At 37.1% G+C, this 18,460-nt stretch overlaps 1 protein-coding gene across 8 annotated transcripts in view; it reads right to left on the bottom strand.

Annotated features, from left to right (window-relative positions):
* Positions 1-18,460, bottom strand: part of MPP7 (MAGUK p55 scaffold protein 7) — a 166,952-nt gene that overhangs the window by 98,283 nt on the left and 50,209 nt on the right. For all 8 annotated transcript variants that reach the window (XM_068934488.1, XM_068934492.1, XM_068934493.1 and 5 more), the window contains one exon: positions 8,446-8,564. In XM_068934488.1, the coding sequence (XP_068790589.1) occupies positions 8,446-8,564 (119 nt within the window). The remainder of the gene's footprint in view (positions 1-8,445; positions 8,565-18,460) is intronic.

The raw sequence follows: 18,460 nt of genomic DNA, 5'->3' as shown, positions 1-18,460 counted from the left end.
GCTGGTAGGAAACACAGGGATGGCATTGCTTTAACAGGCGTTCTTATTCAACCATCGTATCAATTTTCATGTTTCAAAATGATCTTATAGCTATGATGTCCCCTCCTTCTTAGCTGTTATAATGGTTTTGCTCTGCAGAGGCTTGTTTCGGTAGTTAAGACTTTCTGTTCTTAAAATGAAAATAGTCCAAGACAGTAATAAAACTACTTTTTAAAACACTCCCTCACATGTTCTCCTATAGAATATAATTTTCCTTGTCCACCACAAAAATGACTTCTGGTCCAGAGAAAAAGAACACTGTAGAAAAACAGTTTAAAATGACATTATCCTTGCATGTCTTGGATTTATCAAACTGTTATTATCGAGCAGCTTAAGAGGCCTTTGTTTGGCCTCAGTATCATACGCAAAAAATGTATCACTTTGGTTAAATACATACCGTACAACCTTCATAAGACCAAAAAAAAAAAAATCAGGTATGAGCACAGAGTTGGGTTTTAAAATTTCTCTTCTAACTGCTGCACAAGTTTTGTCATCAGGTTGGTATACTGTCCCCTCTGTAACACTGAAATTACAAACTATTTTATCTCAGAAGGATTCAGATGTACTTCTTAATGCCCACTTTTGGCTGGATTTCTGCTACTCTTTGGAGGTTTCCCAGCAGAAACTTTAAATCCATTACTACCGATCCAAAAAAAAAAAAAAAGCCTCTGTCTGGATTTTAAGCTAAATGAAAGCTTTTTCACATTCCAAAGCACTGATTAATTCACTAGTTTCAAGCAATAGTCATAGACCAACATTTCACACCTCTTATTTAATAAGCTTATCTATTTTATTTTTCTTTTCAAGAGATTGTTGGTATACCATACCTGTAGAGACTCTGCTATTTAACCCAACCTCTACAGCTTTATGAGATTAAACTGTCAACAAACCAACTTAATTGCTACTTTGGAAACTGATCTTGAATTTTTTTTTTTTATTATTATTATTTTTTAAAAAACTGAGCTGAAAGAAAGAGATGATGACAGAATAGGACTTCCTTATAAAAACCTAGATGGAAATTAGTAAGTCTTTACTGTTAAACATGTTAGCAACTCTGATGTAGAAACTGCAAGATGCTGGAGATAGCAAGCTTCAGAACTTTGGACGAAAAAGCTAACAGTAGATATCTAGCCCAAACTTCTCCCAAGAAGCACAAAATGAAAACATATTAAAAAAATGCAAACAAGAATTTATCATAGCAGTACCCATTTAATAAACTTCAGGACAAACTGGGATTTATGCAGCCCACCAGCTGTTTGTTTGCTAGTAAACCACCTACTAGGTACAAATATAGCACAAATACTTCTAGTTGCAGCATCACATATGATCTGTTTTTTACAAGTGCACTTATACATCCATTTGGCAATTACTTGATGTGCATTTTATTACAAACAAGATTACATCCTATGCCTGACCACTTTTTCAATAAATTAGAGATACTGTTTTTCACTTTGAAGGCAAAAATGAACATGGGTAGGTATGTGCAAACATACACCACAAAACAACTTTGTCTTTAGTTAGGGAAGAAACATATTGTTACATGTTACAATATCTGAAAAGCCTGAGGTTTTATCTATGATTTAAAACAATAATCTATTTTTATTTAGGTTATTTTTGCTCAGCTTTCACCTGACGTGCTACACTTCTATATAACGAGCGTGCAAACACGCGAAAGGGTTCAACATACACATCGCTCCCAAAACTCAACTTTAGAGGCAAGCTTCTGCTCGATGCCTGGCCGCTAGCTACCTTTCCTTTTCCCTAAAGTTTCCATGGAAACAATATCAGTCTGAGTGAAGTAAAGATCCTGTAGTGTTTTCTATAAAACTTCAAATACGTTATTTTGACGAATCTCATCGCTGTTCCTATGGAAATTAAATTTAAAGGCTGCTAATTCCCACCAGCTAAGAGTGATCTCTTTACTCGCAGATTTCATTTGCTGGCTATTCAATAAGCCTCAAAAAAAAATCACTTTGGCCTCAGAAGTAATACTTCACATTTACGTGACATTTAATAAGGAATAACACCTTACATGTCACTTCTCTGGAATGCTATCGTCCTTATAGAAGCAAAACGAGTCAACCTTTCAGTAGTAATTATTCCAAATATAAACGCAAACTGTTGTCAGTCACTAAGTTTTTTTTTTTTTTACAACCCAAAAAGAAAGTTTCAAAAATTAGCCTGATATCAAGCTTCCTCTTAGAAGCACGAGAAAAACAATAAGAAAGGCCTTGAATTTTTTCCACGCAGCTTTAGTATTTCTTTGTAGATTCAGTATCCTAATACTGTCCACTGATAGATACTTCTCTAGGGCTGAAGACATCAAATATTATGTATTTTTCCAAAGGATCCGAGGCAAGGCTGTATCGCACCTCTTTCAACAAGACCCTTAACAGTTCACAGCACAACAAATACATCCTTACAAAGTTAAGGTTTCCTAAATCTATGATGATCTAGATTTTAAGGAATAACTTTTCATGACAAATAACTGTCGTCTGTTATCTATTACATCAATATTACTGAATTAAACTACAGTAAACTCCTTATCCACTTGCCAAAAATGGTAAAACTTTTTAAAACTGTACAACTGACCTTATCTGTGTATTGTTTGGACGGTCTGCAGTGTGAGGGTGGTAATTTTATTCAAAAATTCTTGCCTTCAGTAGCTTTGCATACTCTCCCTGATTGAAAGATGTAAACCATAACGTATGAAGTGATCTTGCCTGATCCTCCTCTAAGCTTACTGAACAATTATTTTTCACTGGCCAAGAACTGTTACTAGCTGCCAGCCACCATACTCACACCTCCTCCTCCAGACAGCCACATGGTAAACGCTTACTCACATGGCTTTTTTCTTTATTTTTTCCCATCTCCAAAGCAAACAGCACTTCAGACAGGCACGTGAATTTACAGAGCTGCAGCCTATTCCCTTTACCTGAGAGAGACAGCTTTTTAAAAATAAACATAGTTGAGAATCCAGCAGTAAAGAACCACAAGCGCTCTGAGTACCAAAGCAACATTTTAGTGAATGAGCTATCAGTTTCAATAATCCTCCCACTCCAAGATGGACTATACATCTCTCCAAGTCTCTAACCCTTTCCCTCAAATCAAAATCCACTCACTTGATCTGAGCTTAGGTGCGACCTCTAGCCCACCAATTCCCAATCCCACATACTGACCCACACTTTCTCTCTTCTGTTGCGTTTTCCAGGCTTGCTGCTCTCGGACAAGAGCCCTCTAAGCGCCTTCTAGGGTAGCTGTTTATGGCTGCCCTAAGATCAGAAACCCTTCTTTCACCATCCTCTTAACAGATACAAACATACCAGCACTCAAAGTCCCTCATGAACACACCTTGCGCTCTCCACCTTCTGTGTAACATAGTGCTTAACAGAAAAAGAATATTTGTGACCTGCAGAAACAGACAGTTCCAACAATAAATTATGAAGACTGTATAAATATTGGCTCTACAGAAAGTATACATGAAGAACATAGTAATCATAAAGTAGACAACTTCTGTGTGTTCACTAAAAATATTTCATTAATAGTTTCCAACTTGAAGTGCAGAAGCAGTGATCATCATCATCATCATCATCATCTGGTTCAGCACAATGAGTTGTCACACATGATTCATCAGAACAATTCACATAATCTTAAGTCTGTTTCCACTACGTTATTTCGTGAGGGACATCCAAATGCAGGGATGCTCGAGTACAGGCCCAGGCAAGATCATTCCTCAGCTGGTGCACGATGTGGGAGGCGACTGCCCATTACCCGAGCAGCACCCACCTGGATGGTGGTTGCAGAATGCCTGACACACTGCAGGACAGATGATGCTACATCATAAGACCCCTCCACGTGTCCCAGAATAAGCTGCATAACTCTTCCCGGAGGAAAGGTTGGACAGTTACAAATTAGTCTAACCTCTAATATAAAACAGGCCATGGAAACTTATTGAGAATGCCTGAATCCTCTGCTGTAGGTGCAGACTCATTCATTGTACAGATTAACAGACGGGGTTTTTTTGGATGGTGTTTGTGCATAAAGCTCTGAGTAAAAAAACTGAAAGACTATATGTAAACCTGCCTATAAACTAGGCTTGTACCAGTCTAGACTAAAGGTTTAGCACAAGATCTGCAGACTGCTGATTTTATCATTGTACGTATGTGTCCAGTCAATCCCTTTTGCTTTGCTATAGTCAACTCAGTTTTTGTAAATGTTATCGTTATTATTCTCGTTACCAACATTAGGCAGGAAGCATCTACATTCATATCTTGAGTCTTCACACCAAAAATTTCCAATATTTCTACACAACAATGACTGCAAAATTTGGGCTAAGTGATCATAAATTACATGAAGATGCCAAAGCATATACATGAGGATTCACCCTATTATTTTTGAAGATTAGATTACTTAGAAAAAGTTGTTAGTCATTTGCATGGACAAACAGCATATATAGAATAGCGTTCTCAAAACTCCAAGCCTAGCCATATCTAGGTGAAACTAATAGAAAAATTAGCACAAATTAAGGTCTGCAGGGCCAGGTATTAAGCAATTATAATGAAATCAGACTAGATTCACTACATATTACTTACTTTTTGCACTAAGTACTTTATTTTCCAGCGCCACACGTTGCTTCTTGGAAGCACAGTCTGTGGCTCTTCCCTATCAAGAGGAACAGCAATAGAACTTGCTGCCACTTTTTTTTCATAAGGAGATGTGGAGTACTGATGGAAGAACTGTGCATTTTCTAGGCTGGCCAAAACGAATCAGTAAACTGTAACTGGTTATGAAATAACTAGATAGGAGCCCAACAGATAAGCTTATGCAATGCTTGAGTATTATATACATAACCAGACTTGTTTAAGGCTATAGAGCAAGAAAAACTTTGTCTTGGAGCAAAGTAGACAAACAGTCAAACGTGTATCCAGGGCACTAACAGCAAGCAGGCACGCATGGAAATTTTTGAAGCTCCTCTAAAAGTAAGCTAAAAGAATAATTAGAACAGATCTGTATTTATCCCTTTTGTTCCTCTAAAAAATGTCCAACCAATGTGCATGTGTACTATTTCAGGCTTCAGCTACGTTAGTATTCATAATTATCCTGAGGATCATCTCTTCATGGTCCTCTTCTAAAAATTCCTGCACAATTACTAGGATCTCTACCATATAAAAAGAAATAGAAGGCTGAGGATTTTTGGTAGAACTTAAGAGAGTCATGTAATAAGACAAGGAAGTAACAAATTGAGTGAAGCAGAGACAAACTTTAAACATTCACTGTTCAGAGCCAGTTTTCTCTTCCAAATTGTCAACAATGGTTGTGGGTTCCCTCTTCTCCATACTTTGCAAACTAAAAGCTAATCAACAGATTCCTATACTGAGAAAAAGGAAAGCAAAAACAGTTGCATCAGTTTTTGCTGGTTTTACTTACTACAATAGGAATGCACCATAGGGAACAATCCAGTATTTGCAGGGGAATGGACTGGATGATCTAATACGACTTTTCCATTTCTGACTTCTTAGAATAGCTCATGCTGATCCAAGTTCACGAAGAGATTTCTATCCAACAATACTGAATGAACAGAACTCCAAGACAAGTTTTTTGGCTTTTTTTTTTTTTTTAATATTAACAGAGTCAGAGCAGCAAACGATACGCCATAGCATACAACTATAAAGAAAACGCTACAATTATAAAATATCTGTAAAAACATACAGCATCTGTACAAAACCTGGAAATTTCATTTTATAATTAAAATGTTCATACAATTTGGGACATTTTATCCCTTTTACAATTTAGAAAAACAGTACTCGTTGAAAGTGCCTTTTTTAATATTTGCAACTATGAATCAGCTAAGGTAAGAAGATCAGTTTAGAAATTCTTATTAAGCAGTGTGTCTACCTTAAATGGAGAATTACTAATACCTAATTAGTAGCACACCAAGTTTCCCTTTCTAGCAATCTATGAAGTTTCAAACCCACACATACCAGAATTAAAACATGTTTGGCTCTATGCTAGTGCCTCTTTTTATTACAAAATATCTGTCACCATTCTCTGCCTGAGGAATTAAAAACATTTGTCTTTGAAAGTACAGCTGATTGTAAGAAACTATTGCTATAAAAACCAGTCTTTTAAGTAAGTTACCAAAAACTAGAAGGAAAGACTTGACACTTCTGAAGCCTTATAACAGGGAAAAGTTGTGGCAGATAGGATTCTTACTTCTGCTCTTACAGTTGTCCTCAAAAAAAGCTATGGACTGCCTTCGCTGAAACTTGAGAGGATACTGAATAATCTTTCTAAAAATGTGTTAAAGGTCAAGCAAATACCGTGAGCTTCAGATACAGTTAAGCCTGTCTTGGGGCAGGGACATGAACCAGATGACCTTTTGAAAGCCCTTCATGTTCCATCTTCTGCACCCGAATAACAGAGAAATCCAAGGGTGAGGTTCTAGAGCCTGCGTATGCTTTGGGACAGACTAGATGCTCACAATAGACTTGATTCTGATCTGACAACTCAAAGACACTGTCTTCTGAATGAAATTAGTATGGTGTAGTGAAGTAAAAGTGCAACTAGCGAACACTAAAGATAGCATTTCAAGAATTAAGTCTATTTTAGAATAGGCTGAGACTCAATAGGACCTTAACAGAACCGCTCACAAGTTCAAAGTTATGTACATGCTTAAAACTTGTACCTAAAATCTACAAGATAAATAATAAAGATGGCTGGAATATTTCAATGAGTTCTTGTTGCACTTGCAACAAAGTGCCTATTCAACGAACTTAAAAACTTTCTGTCTGTCTCAAGAAATCTTTTTCATGAAATTTCTTGTCAAAATCAGAAAAAACAATCCACCTTGCCTGCAGTAACCACCAGCAGGAAAACAAGGGCACACAACTGCGAGAGCCAGTAGGAACGCCTGCTCTGTCAAAGTGAGAATATATTCAAGGTGAGAAAACTACTTACTGGCCTGTTACCTTTTTTTCTTTTGGGGGATGGGGAAAAGGGAGCAGGTAAATGAGTTTGTAAAGGTTTAGTTTTTGTCTCAGTGTAAGAACAAATGTTGAAAACTCAGTGTTTCAAAGATCGCTACTCTTATTCTAGACAGCTTTCTTCTTTAATTCCTAATTCAGAAAGGAAACTAGTTTAGCTGTGGGCATAATATCTCACTTAGATTCACACTAATGTCAGCCTATGTTAGAAATGCCAACTGGTATTCACCTTCTTGTGGTCTTAGCAGCAGCCTGAACAGACAGCTAAAGCAAAGCAGTAAGGAGTCTGGGAATCACTGCACTTCAGAAACTTTGATGAGTTTCTTCAGGCAAGTGAGTACTGACAAGCACTGTGCCTCCTGTTTTTTATGCTTTTGTAACTGCTACCAGAGAGTACTTGTGTTTATTTCTGTATATAAATTCTCAGCTAATTTGAAAATAATTTTGGCCACATATCAACAAAATTATGTTTTCCCAGAAAAAGGTGGTTGAAAGAAGGAGAAAAGGTGACTTAAGATCTACATCAAAATAATCTCGACTGCTTAAGTTCTAAGCCCCCTCTAGATCAATGACTGACAACGGCAACAAATTCTGCTGAATTCTGTGCAAGTCTGGATATATTCGTGGCATGGGCTACTACCACCTACTGACTCATCCGAGACCTCAGAATTTCCTTACAGCTTGAATTAGCTCTGCGCTAGAGACTCAAGGCCTACGTACCATCTTGTAGGAGTGGAACATTTTTAACCAGATGATTGGTCCCATTTTTCTGCTATTAGCAATTTTAACATTATTGGGGTTGCTCTGCATACTCCCATGGCATGCTTTGATATCTTGTTGCTGATTACTTTCATAGCAGGACACGCTACTCAAGTATTCTTCCAAACTTATTTTAGGTCACACTTTAGTCCAATATATTTATGTGCAAAACACAATTTTCAATGGAGGCAAGCCAGTAAGAGAAACAGCTTACTAGAATTTCAGTTGACTTTGTTAAAGGAAATTATTTTAAATTAATGTGGCTACTGAACTGCTGCCATATTTGACCTCAGAAAATATATTCCTTCTAATTTTTGCTGTGAACATTTATTTATTTAAGCTAAACTCCAGGTCTTGAATGTTGACCATAAAGAAGTCTCAGATTTCCTGCTACTATTTCGTACTCTATTTTTCTAAACAAGGGCAAACAACATATGTTTGCTGCATTAGCATTATACTGCCAAAACATCACTCTTAAATGAAATCATCTATGTATTTTTGGTAGAATCTTATTTAACAATTTCCACCCCTGACAGAAACAGAGCTAAAACAAGGCTGTTTTGTTTTCACTGAGCAACAGTTTGATCACTGGTTTACTAGATGGCGCTCAAAACATTTTTCCATATGCTCTTCTCAAAGCAAATCTGACTTAAATGTGGTTTACCTTCACCAGTGAATGAAGGCTTTTTTCACCAAACATATCCCAGAGGAAGGTCAGGTCTTCCTGGCTGTCCACATGTGGCTGCAGCTGGGCTGGCAATGCAGCCAGCAGCTCATACAGACCTATAAAATGAAAATAAAACACAAAGTGTAATCTAGGGGTGATCTCATTAATTTCACTTAACAGTTCTGTGTAATTGGCTGCCTGGAGCATGTCATTTTAACTGAACAGGGAGTCTGGAGTATCCAGCATAATATTAGTTTGTAGAACCAAAAGGAACATTTTTTAAAAATTACTAAGAAGCAAGTATCAGTGGTACACTTTTTACCTTGTCACAGTTGTCAAGCTTCTATATCCATATATATTTATGCAAGGTTATGCAAAAAATTCATAAAGGTTCTGAAAAAAAAGACAAAACTAGGGAAAAAAACATACATTCCTTTGCTTAATCGTTATTCCATTTCCCTTGATGTTAGCCAAAGAGTGAAATGAGTCATGAATAGGAAAAACTTCCTTAAAAGAACAGAAACTGGATAGGGTGGTCCATTAAAAAAGGGTTCGTGGTTTCTCTAAATATTTCTTGCTAATATATTGCTTAACATTTTTTTCTCCCATGTCCAGCAGGAATCTATAGCAAGACAAAGGAAGCTGCCCTGTCACACAGTATTAAATCTTAAAAAACAAAACCAACAGAGTTTTCCCAGACACACACGCACGTACACACAGACGTTATTTAAGCAGTATTTTTAATTTGCAGGCATTCAAGATTCTCCATAGGGTTAAAGCAATTGCTGTTCCCAATTATTTGTGGCACACCTCACGAGCAGTCTCCGAGGGGCAGACAGTAGCTCAGTGTTCCACAGTAGCATACAGCATAAAATATCCATCATGCACACAGGCCATCGCGCTGCTGTCCAAGAAATGTAGCAACAGTGTTTGCAGCAGCTCTCTTTAGGGAGGTAACCTGGCATGAGTTGATATCAATTCATAGCACATGTTTAATTTTCCACTGGGATTACTTGGGGTAAAAAGGACAAAATGCCTTTTTCTCCTGTCTGCTGTCTACAAAAACACCAATAGTCTCCCGGGATCCAAAATACATGGTCCTGCTATTATTTTTAGCCTGAGTAAGTGCTGCTGTTCATCACAAGGACAGATTTACAAGATACTCTACTAGTAAACCACATCATTGTCAGTTATAGTTTACCTATCGTTATTATGCCTGTTATCTCCCTAAAACTTATGATTTAAAATATTTATTAGTAAACATAATTTCACAGCTTTTCCAGGCATCATATACCTCTTTCAAAATTAAATACTGCACCTTCGGGATCTGATTATTTAACATTTTTGTCTCTTTATTGGCTTTCAGTACAGTATTCTGGAAAAAAATGTTCCTTCCAGATACATTCTTTCTGTGGTCCAAGTGTTTTTGGTGGTTGACATTCATTTCTCTCCGAATCTTGCTTTTATTTAAATCTGCTCTTGTTTATGCTTCAGAAATACTGTAAAAAGGGGATATAATTCAAACCACTACAATTTTGTATGGATAGGAAAAGAGCAGTGAGTCTTGCCTAATATTGATGATTGAACTCCAAAGAACATAGGTTCAAAGGGGACCCTTGGCTCTTTCTTTCTGGATTATTAGAATTTAAGCATCTGGCAAAAACGGTTATTTGTATCATGCAATTTATGACTCGAAACTGGTAACTTTTTGAAAAGTTTCTCTGGATGTCACAGTAGTTACTAGCTGCAAGATGACATGACCAGTACTGTGGTTGAGGAAATAAGTATGCAGGAAGAGCAAATTTTAAAACTGCCAAAAGCAAGCATCTAATTCGATTTACTTCATTTTTAAGAAATTGATATGAAAAATCAGTATTTCTTTACACTCTGCTTTATATTGCTGCACTTTTACCACTCCAACCACTTTTATAACTGGAAATACATCTACCTCAGAATAACCTGAAAACTATTTAAAAAAACCAAAAAACAAAATAGTTCAGTGTAAGCTTACACTGTGGCATAACTGTTTCGGAACAATTCATGTGTACCGCTCAGAGGAAAGAAAATATTACCTTTAGCCACTCCCTCTGAATGACAGAGGGAGAACAGAGAAAGTATTTTTTTTTTTGATTCATAAGACCTGCTTCAATTTTACATAAGATCTGCTACATAACACTTCTACTCCAGTAATTATTGCTCCTCAAACCTTTGCTCAATTAAATCTTCAGTGAATATAAATGAAAGTCCAGGTTTTCTGATGGATTAACTATTACAGTAGTGACACAGCGTGAGACTGACCCTGCCTAGAATGAGACTTAGGTTTGGTGCACAAAGCTCCCCAGGAAAAATCTCGCCTGCCTGCATCCCAGCACTGACTAACCTGTAGGTACCTAAATACATTAAGCTCTCCACATCCAACTCAAACATTTCTGGGGGCTTCATTTATTCATATCTTCCTGAATTGCCCCTTCTAGAGAAATGGGTGTCTCTTGCAGCTCTCTTGCTCATTTAGGAAGAAATGGATCCATTTATGCAACTCTCCTGGGGAAATGGGGAAAATCAGACACAGATGCTGACTGATTTCACCCAATACTATGGCATGCTTTTAGCGCTGCCTGACTTTTGGTCTACAGGTCAGCATGTACAGATTTCACCGAGAATGTAAGAAAATCAGAAGTAAGGCTCTCCATAGCCTGGAGGATATTGAATCCACCTCTTCTATGCAGCAGAAGCAGCCTGGCCACTAGGCCATGCGGTAAAACAGAGAAAAATATTCTCGTCTTGAAGCTGAGCACTGTGCAACCAGAAACAAAGTCAAGGAGCAAAACGAAAATAAGAAAGAGGGACTTAGGATATTTAGTAGGGGAGAACAGAGGAAAAAAACCCTAGAATATATCTAAACTTAAAACTTCACAGTTACGTCCTCTTTCTGAAACAGAAGGTAACAACAGCAAAAGGTGCTACCTTAATACCTCAAAAGGTGCTACCTTAATACCTATACAGACAAAGCTGAATTTGTTCTTATTCCTTCTGCAGTGCCAAGTATCATGGAATTAAAAATTTTCAGATGGGCATTAAGTTTTTATGCATATGAAGAAAAGATGCTGTTCTTCATCTGCCATCTCCCCTGGCTCCTGAAGAGCTAAAATGTGTGCACACTGGCATTTTATTTATGTCTCAACCATACAAAATGTATTGTTGATATTTCTTGTAGTGTGAACACTCGGTGAAAAGCATGGCTTGTTACATGACTTTTTTGGCAAATGAGACCTATTAGAAAGTGTTTTTGTGATAGGGACAGGGACCAATTAACTGGTCAAATTATTGCAAACTGGTAATGACTTCCAGCCCCTGCAGAAACATTGGCCTAATTTGAATTACCAGATCTAATAACTTGTCAAATCCATCTTTTCCTACACCTGAAGGTGATTAGCTCAAATCTCTGCAGCCCTGTAGGTGTCACTAAACAGAGCTATGCTGATTCCATGCTGCCCAATAACACCATAAATTAAAGGTACAGACTGCGCTTTAGGCCAACCTCAAACGCTGACCTCCTGCAGAATTATTAAAAAGCTTCTCAAATGCTTTTATAGGCCAGAGCCAAAGGCCGCTGAAATCAATGGAAGTTTCCCACTGATTTTAGTACTGCCACTCTGCTGAAAACATTTATTTTAATCTTTTCAGTAGCAATTATAAGCATTGAAATGATGTTATACTGAACAGTTTGGATCACTTTTAAAAACAAGAGTTAACTGTTAAGAAAGGTCATTGGTACACCCCCTATATTCAGGGGAACAGTTTCCTACAACAAAAATACCTTTTCACTGCATAAGCCATGGAAGGAGATATACCTCAGCAACTAAGACCCTAAATACTGCTATTCTAAGCCTATGGCTGCCAAGTCTCAGTTTTATTATTAGTCTCAACTTGATGTTTCTCTTAAAGATCCACCTCCCTGAGTCATACGACATGCATGGACGTCCAATTAAAAAAAGAAGTATTTTGCACGCATTTTTGGGAACATGCCTGCAATTTAAACAACATCCCAAAGAGTTTTTAAAAGTCTCTAGAAGTAATGTTAAAAAAAAAAAAAAGTAAAGTCTAAACAAACCAGGGTTTTTTTGAATGTCTGATGTTGGCAGTATTGCAAAGAACCTTGCAAGAAATTCCTGCTTTTTTTATACACTGTAGCTATTCTAGTCAGGTTCTCGTAATATTTTTTAGTCGAGTTTACTTGGAATTTAACCAGCTTCTACATTTAAAAGCAATAATATGCCCATCGGGATTTTCTGGTATCAAAACATTTCAGGTGTCAAAACTGAGTATAATAAACATGGCTTACATACGCAAAACATATTTATTTCCATTTTTAAAAGTAGATCATTTATTCAAATGTCCCCAGTGCCATGAGCATACATTAAAAAAATAACAAGCTTAAACATGGAGATGTAAACACAAGTATTTTGCAATTGTAAAAGGGGAAATAAGTGAATTCGGTCCCACAACTTGGAAAACAAAATCAAGTTATAATGTAATCATCCCTGCATTTCCCCAGATCATTGGAAGAGAGGAAGGACTTTATAAATTAAACAAAGTCACATTAACTACAGAAATAATCTAGTAGCAGTAATAAATAAATAAGTGGCAGTATAAATAAATAAGGAAGTCCTAGTTTTAGATACTAGTAGGCTGATATTTACTATCATGTATATAAAGTAGGTATGGTATCTAACATTGTATGTGAACTGCATGAAAGCCTGTAGCCTGGAAATGTTAATAAAAAGGAGGCAAGCATTGCATACAGTAATCCTATTTGACTCTTGTAGAGTATGTGTGGGGGTTATTTGAAGATGTTTATATAGTACGTTAAATCTGAATACCTGATTCAAAAATGAAGAAATTTAAATGTAGTAAATTTCTGTACCGGATTCTTGGGTATAAAATACTTTCCATAAAATCCAGTTCATTTGATAAAGTGACATAGGCAATTAAAACCAATGACTAGATAATCTTGCCTACAAAAATAATCCATACAATCTATATGCATATGGATAATCTAAATATACATACATAATCTGAAACTAAAATTGTTATCAACTTGACCCTAATAGAGAACTTCTCTCTGAAGATTTTGGACTTGTTGCAAGATCAAGCCAGATAAAATAGTTGCAAAGTAAGGTTTGTAGTGTTCTGCCAGCTTGCACGAAGGAAACAACTTCAAGGGGAAATCTAGCCGTGTTTGAAAAACTCAGCATTGTCCCAGCTTAAAAAGTCAATAGATAAATTTCACTTCATTCTATTAGCATACTCGTGCAGTTCCTGTCTTCAGGCTATCTTCAGTTTATCCTATGCTTCATTAATACAATTTGTTTTATTACATCTGAGGAACAGAATGTATCATAACGGCAATTCCAGTTTTAAAAAGTGCAAGCTAACCTTGCACATGCAATAAGATTTAAGACTCAGAAGCAATGGAAAGCTTTTAAATCAGAAACAATGGGAGACAAAGAATTTTTCCAGTTCTAGAAAACTGCTACCTTCATAGTGCTATATTCTATAGAAGACTGCTTGTTCCTAGGAGGAGAATAAAGGGCTAAGAAATTGATGAAAGTGTTCCCGTACTGAACCACTCACACTGCAGATTCCAGATGCTCAACATTCTTGACATCAGAATGGAAAAATTTACTGTTAGTCTAGAGAAATTTAATATCACCATTCTTGTCATATCCTTCATAGCTTCATTATTAGGACAAGTCTGTGGAAGCTATAAACTAGTGCTAAATGATAAAAAAATATGGTCTCTGCGTTCCATCACTCTTACATATTACAAGAAAACACCAGCTTTGTTTTGGTTAGTGTAAGGAAATAACTGGACACAAATGGATGTGCATTTGCTTTCATATGTTAATTAATTTCCTGAATTAGCATTCTGAATAATGATGCCAGACTTCAAACCAAAAATTTTTTACTGTAACTGAGGGGTAATAAACACTAAAGAACATATATCTAAGCCCAGAACAACACTGTAAAATTTTATTGTATTAATAAAATGGGACACACCAACCTTTAAATTTTCCACTTTGTCAAAGGTAAAATAATCAGCACCACTTGCTGCCATTTATAACAAGCTTATATTTTTTCACATTTAAACTGTACTTTACAGTTCTATAAAGGATCAGACAACACTTTCCTTACACAAAACCAAATAACATTGCAATACAAACACTCATTCTGACATCATTGCTGCTATATAATAAAACCGAAATCGTGAACACTGAATATCTGAAAATTATTTCATTAAAAAGTTTATCTTTGAAACAGTATTCATGCACAGATTCAAATAAAAACATACATGGTACACGTATACAGCAGGGCAAACATACTGCACTGTCCCATCAGACTCCAGTAGTAAAAAGATAAATATATGTTCAACTTTATGTACTACAAATAGGTTTTATGTTCTGTGAGTAATTCCACTGAATATATAGGCTTCCTGACACTGCAAAAAGTTAGTCTTAAAGAATTTTTTTGCAGAATCAAAGTCAGAGCGATTAACTCATTCCACCATGTACACTCTTAAAATGCTGTTTTCTGTTATTAAAAAAAAAAAAGATCAATCTGATTGTAAAAGGTACAGAACACTGAGTTACTAGATAATCATGACATGGAGGGGATCAGCATCTTTTAAGAAAATGCCTGCTTTGTTTTCTTTACTAATTCCCAAAGAAAAGTTAAATGCTGAAATGTTTGTGGACAGCACATCAATTGGAACGTCAACGTTCTATTCTTTCCTGATGAAAACAAGACTTTTGGCATACGTATCCTCAAAGAACAAGATTCCATACTTACTAAGTGCAATTTTAACTCAACATTTGTACCTAATTTTTATTCCTCCAAGCTACAGTAATTTGTTAACCCACCTTAAAACAACGTTATGACAGAAAATGTTGAAAGTGAGCAATCATTTAAGCCCACCACTTTCAAAAATATTATTTCCTTCAAAATGGAAAAGTCTTTAGTTTTGGAACTTGGCTGCAAGAGCTAAAGAATCCGCAGTTGTTTGAAACAGTTATTGGTCTTTTAGGATTTGTCTCAACATGTGTATTTCAGATTTAGCGTACCGCATGCCGTTACATTCTGATTTGAGTTAAAGAGTCGACCCCTATTTGCATTCAGACAGCGGAAGGCAGAACGCTGCAGAGTTCTTGCTTGCGTTCACCTCATCAAAGCTGTTTCAAAATTGAAAACCCTCAAAGTGTAGTAGCTACAGGGATACTTTGAGAATTCATAAAACATATTTTCATGAGTACTTAAAAGCATTCCCATTATCTACAAGAATAACACAAACTGAAAAGCACTGGTTTCAAGTGACCTATTAAGTACGAATCAATAAGAAACTCGTGGAAAGCTCATACAAAAATCTCACGTTTATATTTTTAGAAACCCGTGGCTCCTCCAGAGAAGCTTGCATACTGTGACACCTTGAATACCCTTGACTAATCGACTGGTCATGTGTATAGACATCAGCTTGATGAGTCATTCATCAAGTATTTACACATCTAGATCTTCATCAACATTAGAGAAGGCAATGGCAAGTATCTGGCACGCAGTCAGGAAAGAATTCATTCCAGCATTAGGATGTCTGAAAGAGAACCACTGGGCATGCTCCGCATGTTTAACTCTTTATTCATAGTCTACAAGGTTAAGTGAGAGACTCGGCACGGAGGAGGAGTGGCAAGGAATACTAAATGTGGCATTCTACATCTGCAAAAGGAGGACACAATATCTCATTAAGAGACTGAAGAAAGACTTCCAGCAACGGAAGCCAAGACTATTTTTAACTCAATTGTGGCTAAAGCTACTGGAAACTCCAACCGATTACCGTGAATCTCCAGCTTTCATATTGTCTCTCTCAAGAGTGGAAGAAAGAGTCCTGCAACCCATATGATTTCATGCATTAGACAAGGGAGTGCTGATGCCCCAAATCATACTTTAAAGTCAGTAGATCCCTTCAGTATATCCTTTCACTGTATGACTTAGTTTAAAGTTTAACACTGAAAACAAGTTATGCCATCACATCAACCAGTGATATATGCATACGTACACACATTTGAGACAAATTTCATGGAGTTATACAGGAATATATGTTTAAAGAGTTAAGTATAGCATGCGTGTTATCTCAAAGTTAGAAGATATTACTATTTGAGTGGCCAAATTTCATATTTTATCTCTAAAAATCACATCATTAGGGGATTTTTAAAATTGATTGTAACAGCAAAAACATATCTGAATCCTCTCTGTTCCATGACAAGCAACTAAAAATTAGCAGGGAAGCTTCTCACTACCTCAGAATAGTCCTAAATTTCCTTCAGATTAACAGCTTTAGTTTTATTCAAACAGCCAATACTTGACCTGATGTTGGGCTGAGAAGCCACAGAACCTTTCATCTGATGGTAAATGTACACAATGTGCTCTCCTAGCTGATCTGGAGTCTCGATTCTGGCACGGTCAGACCTGCGCAGTACGGCCTCACCGCCTGCTCTGCAGTACGGCCTCACCGCCTGCTCTTGTCAAAGGACATCCGCCGTAACTAAGAATCGTCAGCCATTTGGGTAATCACGGCTTTTGGCCCAACAAAAGTAGCTATACATTAAACCTTTGGTTAGAAAACAATACAGGCTGCCATACTTTCAAATTTACCACAAGACTTTACGGATCTCACTACTGCCAGACATTTGAATTTAAAGTTAAATTTCTGTCCAAGAACCGTAACAGTTGTAAAGAGTTTACCACCAGTAAATATAACTGCACACATTTTCTGATTCCACACTGCTGAATCAGTCTAGCGTAATATAAAGTATTAACCTGAAACAGAAGCGTTTAGAAAGATTTCATCCTACTTTGAACAAGTTTTCCAGCAGTCACCATAAATATGTTGATACCAAAACAAATATCCTTTCCCCAACACCAGCAAGCGGTATTTTCTAAAATTAAACCTGATAGCAATTAAAGCTAGCCACTCGCCTCATAGTTTCCCACATCTTTCATATCCACGTTAGCCTACAAGCCATTTAATGCCTCTGGCAGCTGGAGATGGGGAGAATTCCAGAGCGCACGGTAAAATGTTGGCTCTATTTATTAATTCAGTGTAAGTTTTGCCTCAACTAGCGTATCGGTTTTCATGACAATCTAGCCATATCTGTGCGTTTTGACGCGGGGAGAAATTTAAGCAGCCTCGCAATCATGGTGCGGCCAAAGACGCTTACATAGATGACGCTTGCTGTGGCACACCTATGCGTAAGTCATAAGCAACAGTTTATAAGAGGCAAGTCGATGCTTTGCAAGCGGAGGCTTTCCTGCTCCGCCTGCTCGGTGGCTGTCAGCGGCAGAGCAGGGGCAGCGCGGAGCAGCATCGCACCGCCCGCGAGCTGCTGCCCTGGCGGCCCCCTGCCAGAGAGCCTTCCCTCAGCCTTCCCTTGCAGTCCCTTTCTCTCCATGTCATAACAATGAACCTAGATCTTTGGCCACTATTTTTATTTAATTTTATTTTAAGCAGCCTGTAAAAATAGAGCTCTCTGATTTCTACCTCCCTCCTCCTTCCGAAAAAAGTTGCTTTAAAAGGCTAAAATCTTCAGCCACCTCAGTTTAATCTGTCCTGCTGCCCCTACAACTTCTCATGTTCCCTTCTCAGCTCTGCCAGCTATTCAGCTTTCTCTTCGAGCTGTTACCTTTTCTTTTTTTCTTTCCACCATTTTATCCTTTTCATTATCAAGCACTCTTAGAAAATAGTATGTTAAAAATGGCAAAAAGATTAAAAATGAACAAGCAGTTAATAATGGGAGCACATTCATATCAAAACACTAAAAGAATGGATAACTTCTTTCAGTGTTGAGGTGGCTGCAAAGACATCTTTGAGCTTTGCATTGCCTGCAGCTCTCTCACTCCACTGGGAAATAATCCACAGTTTATTATTTATAAGGCTATCGTATCAGCACAGTAGTCTAGCAAAATA

This window comes from Struthio camelus, chromosome 2 (genome assembly GCF_040807025.1).
Source record: "Struthio camelus isolate bStrCam1 chromosome 2, bStrCam1.hap1, whole genome shotgun sequence".
Taxonomy (NCBI): Eukaryota; Metazoa; Chordata; class Aves; order Struthioniformes; family Struthionidae; genus Struthio; species Struthio camelus.
The sequence above is the reverse complement of the archived record's forward strand: the minus strand, read 5'-3'. Positions and strand labels throughout refer to the sequence as shown.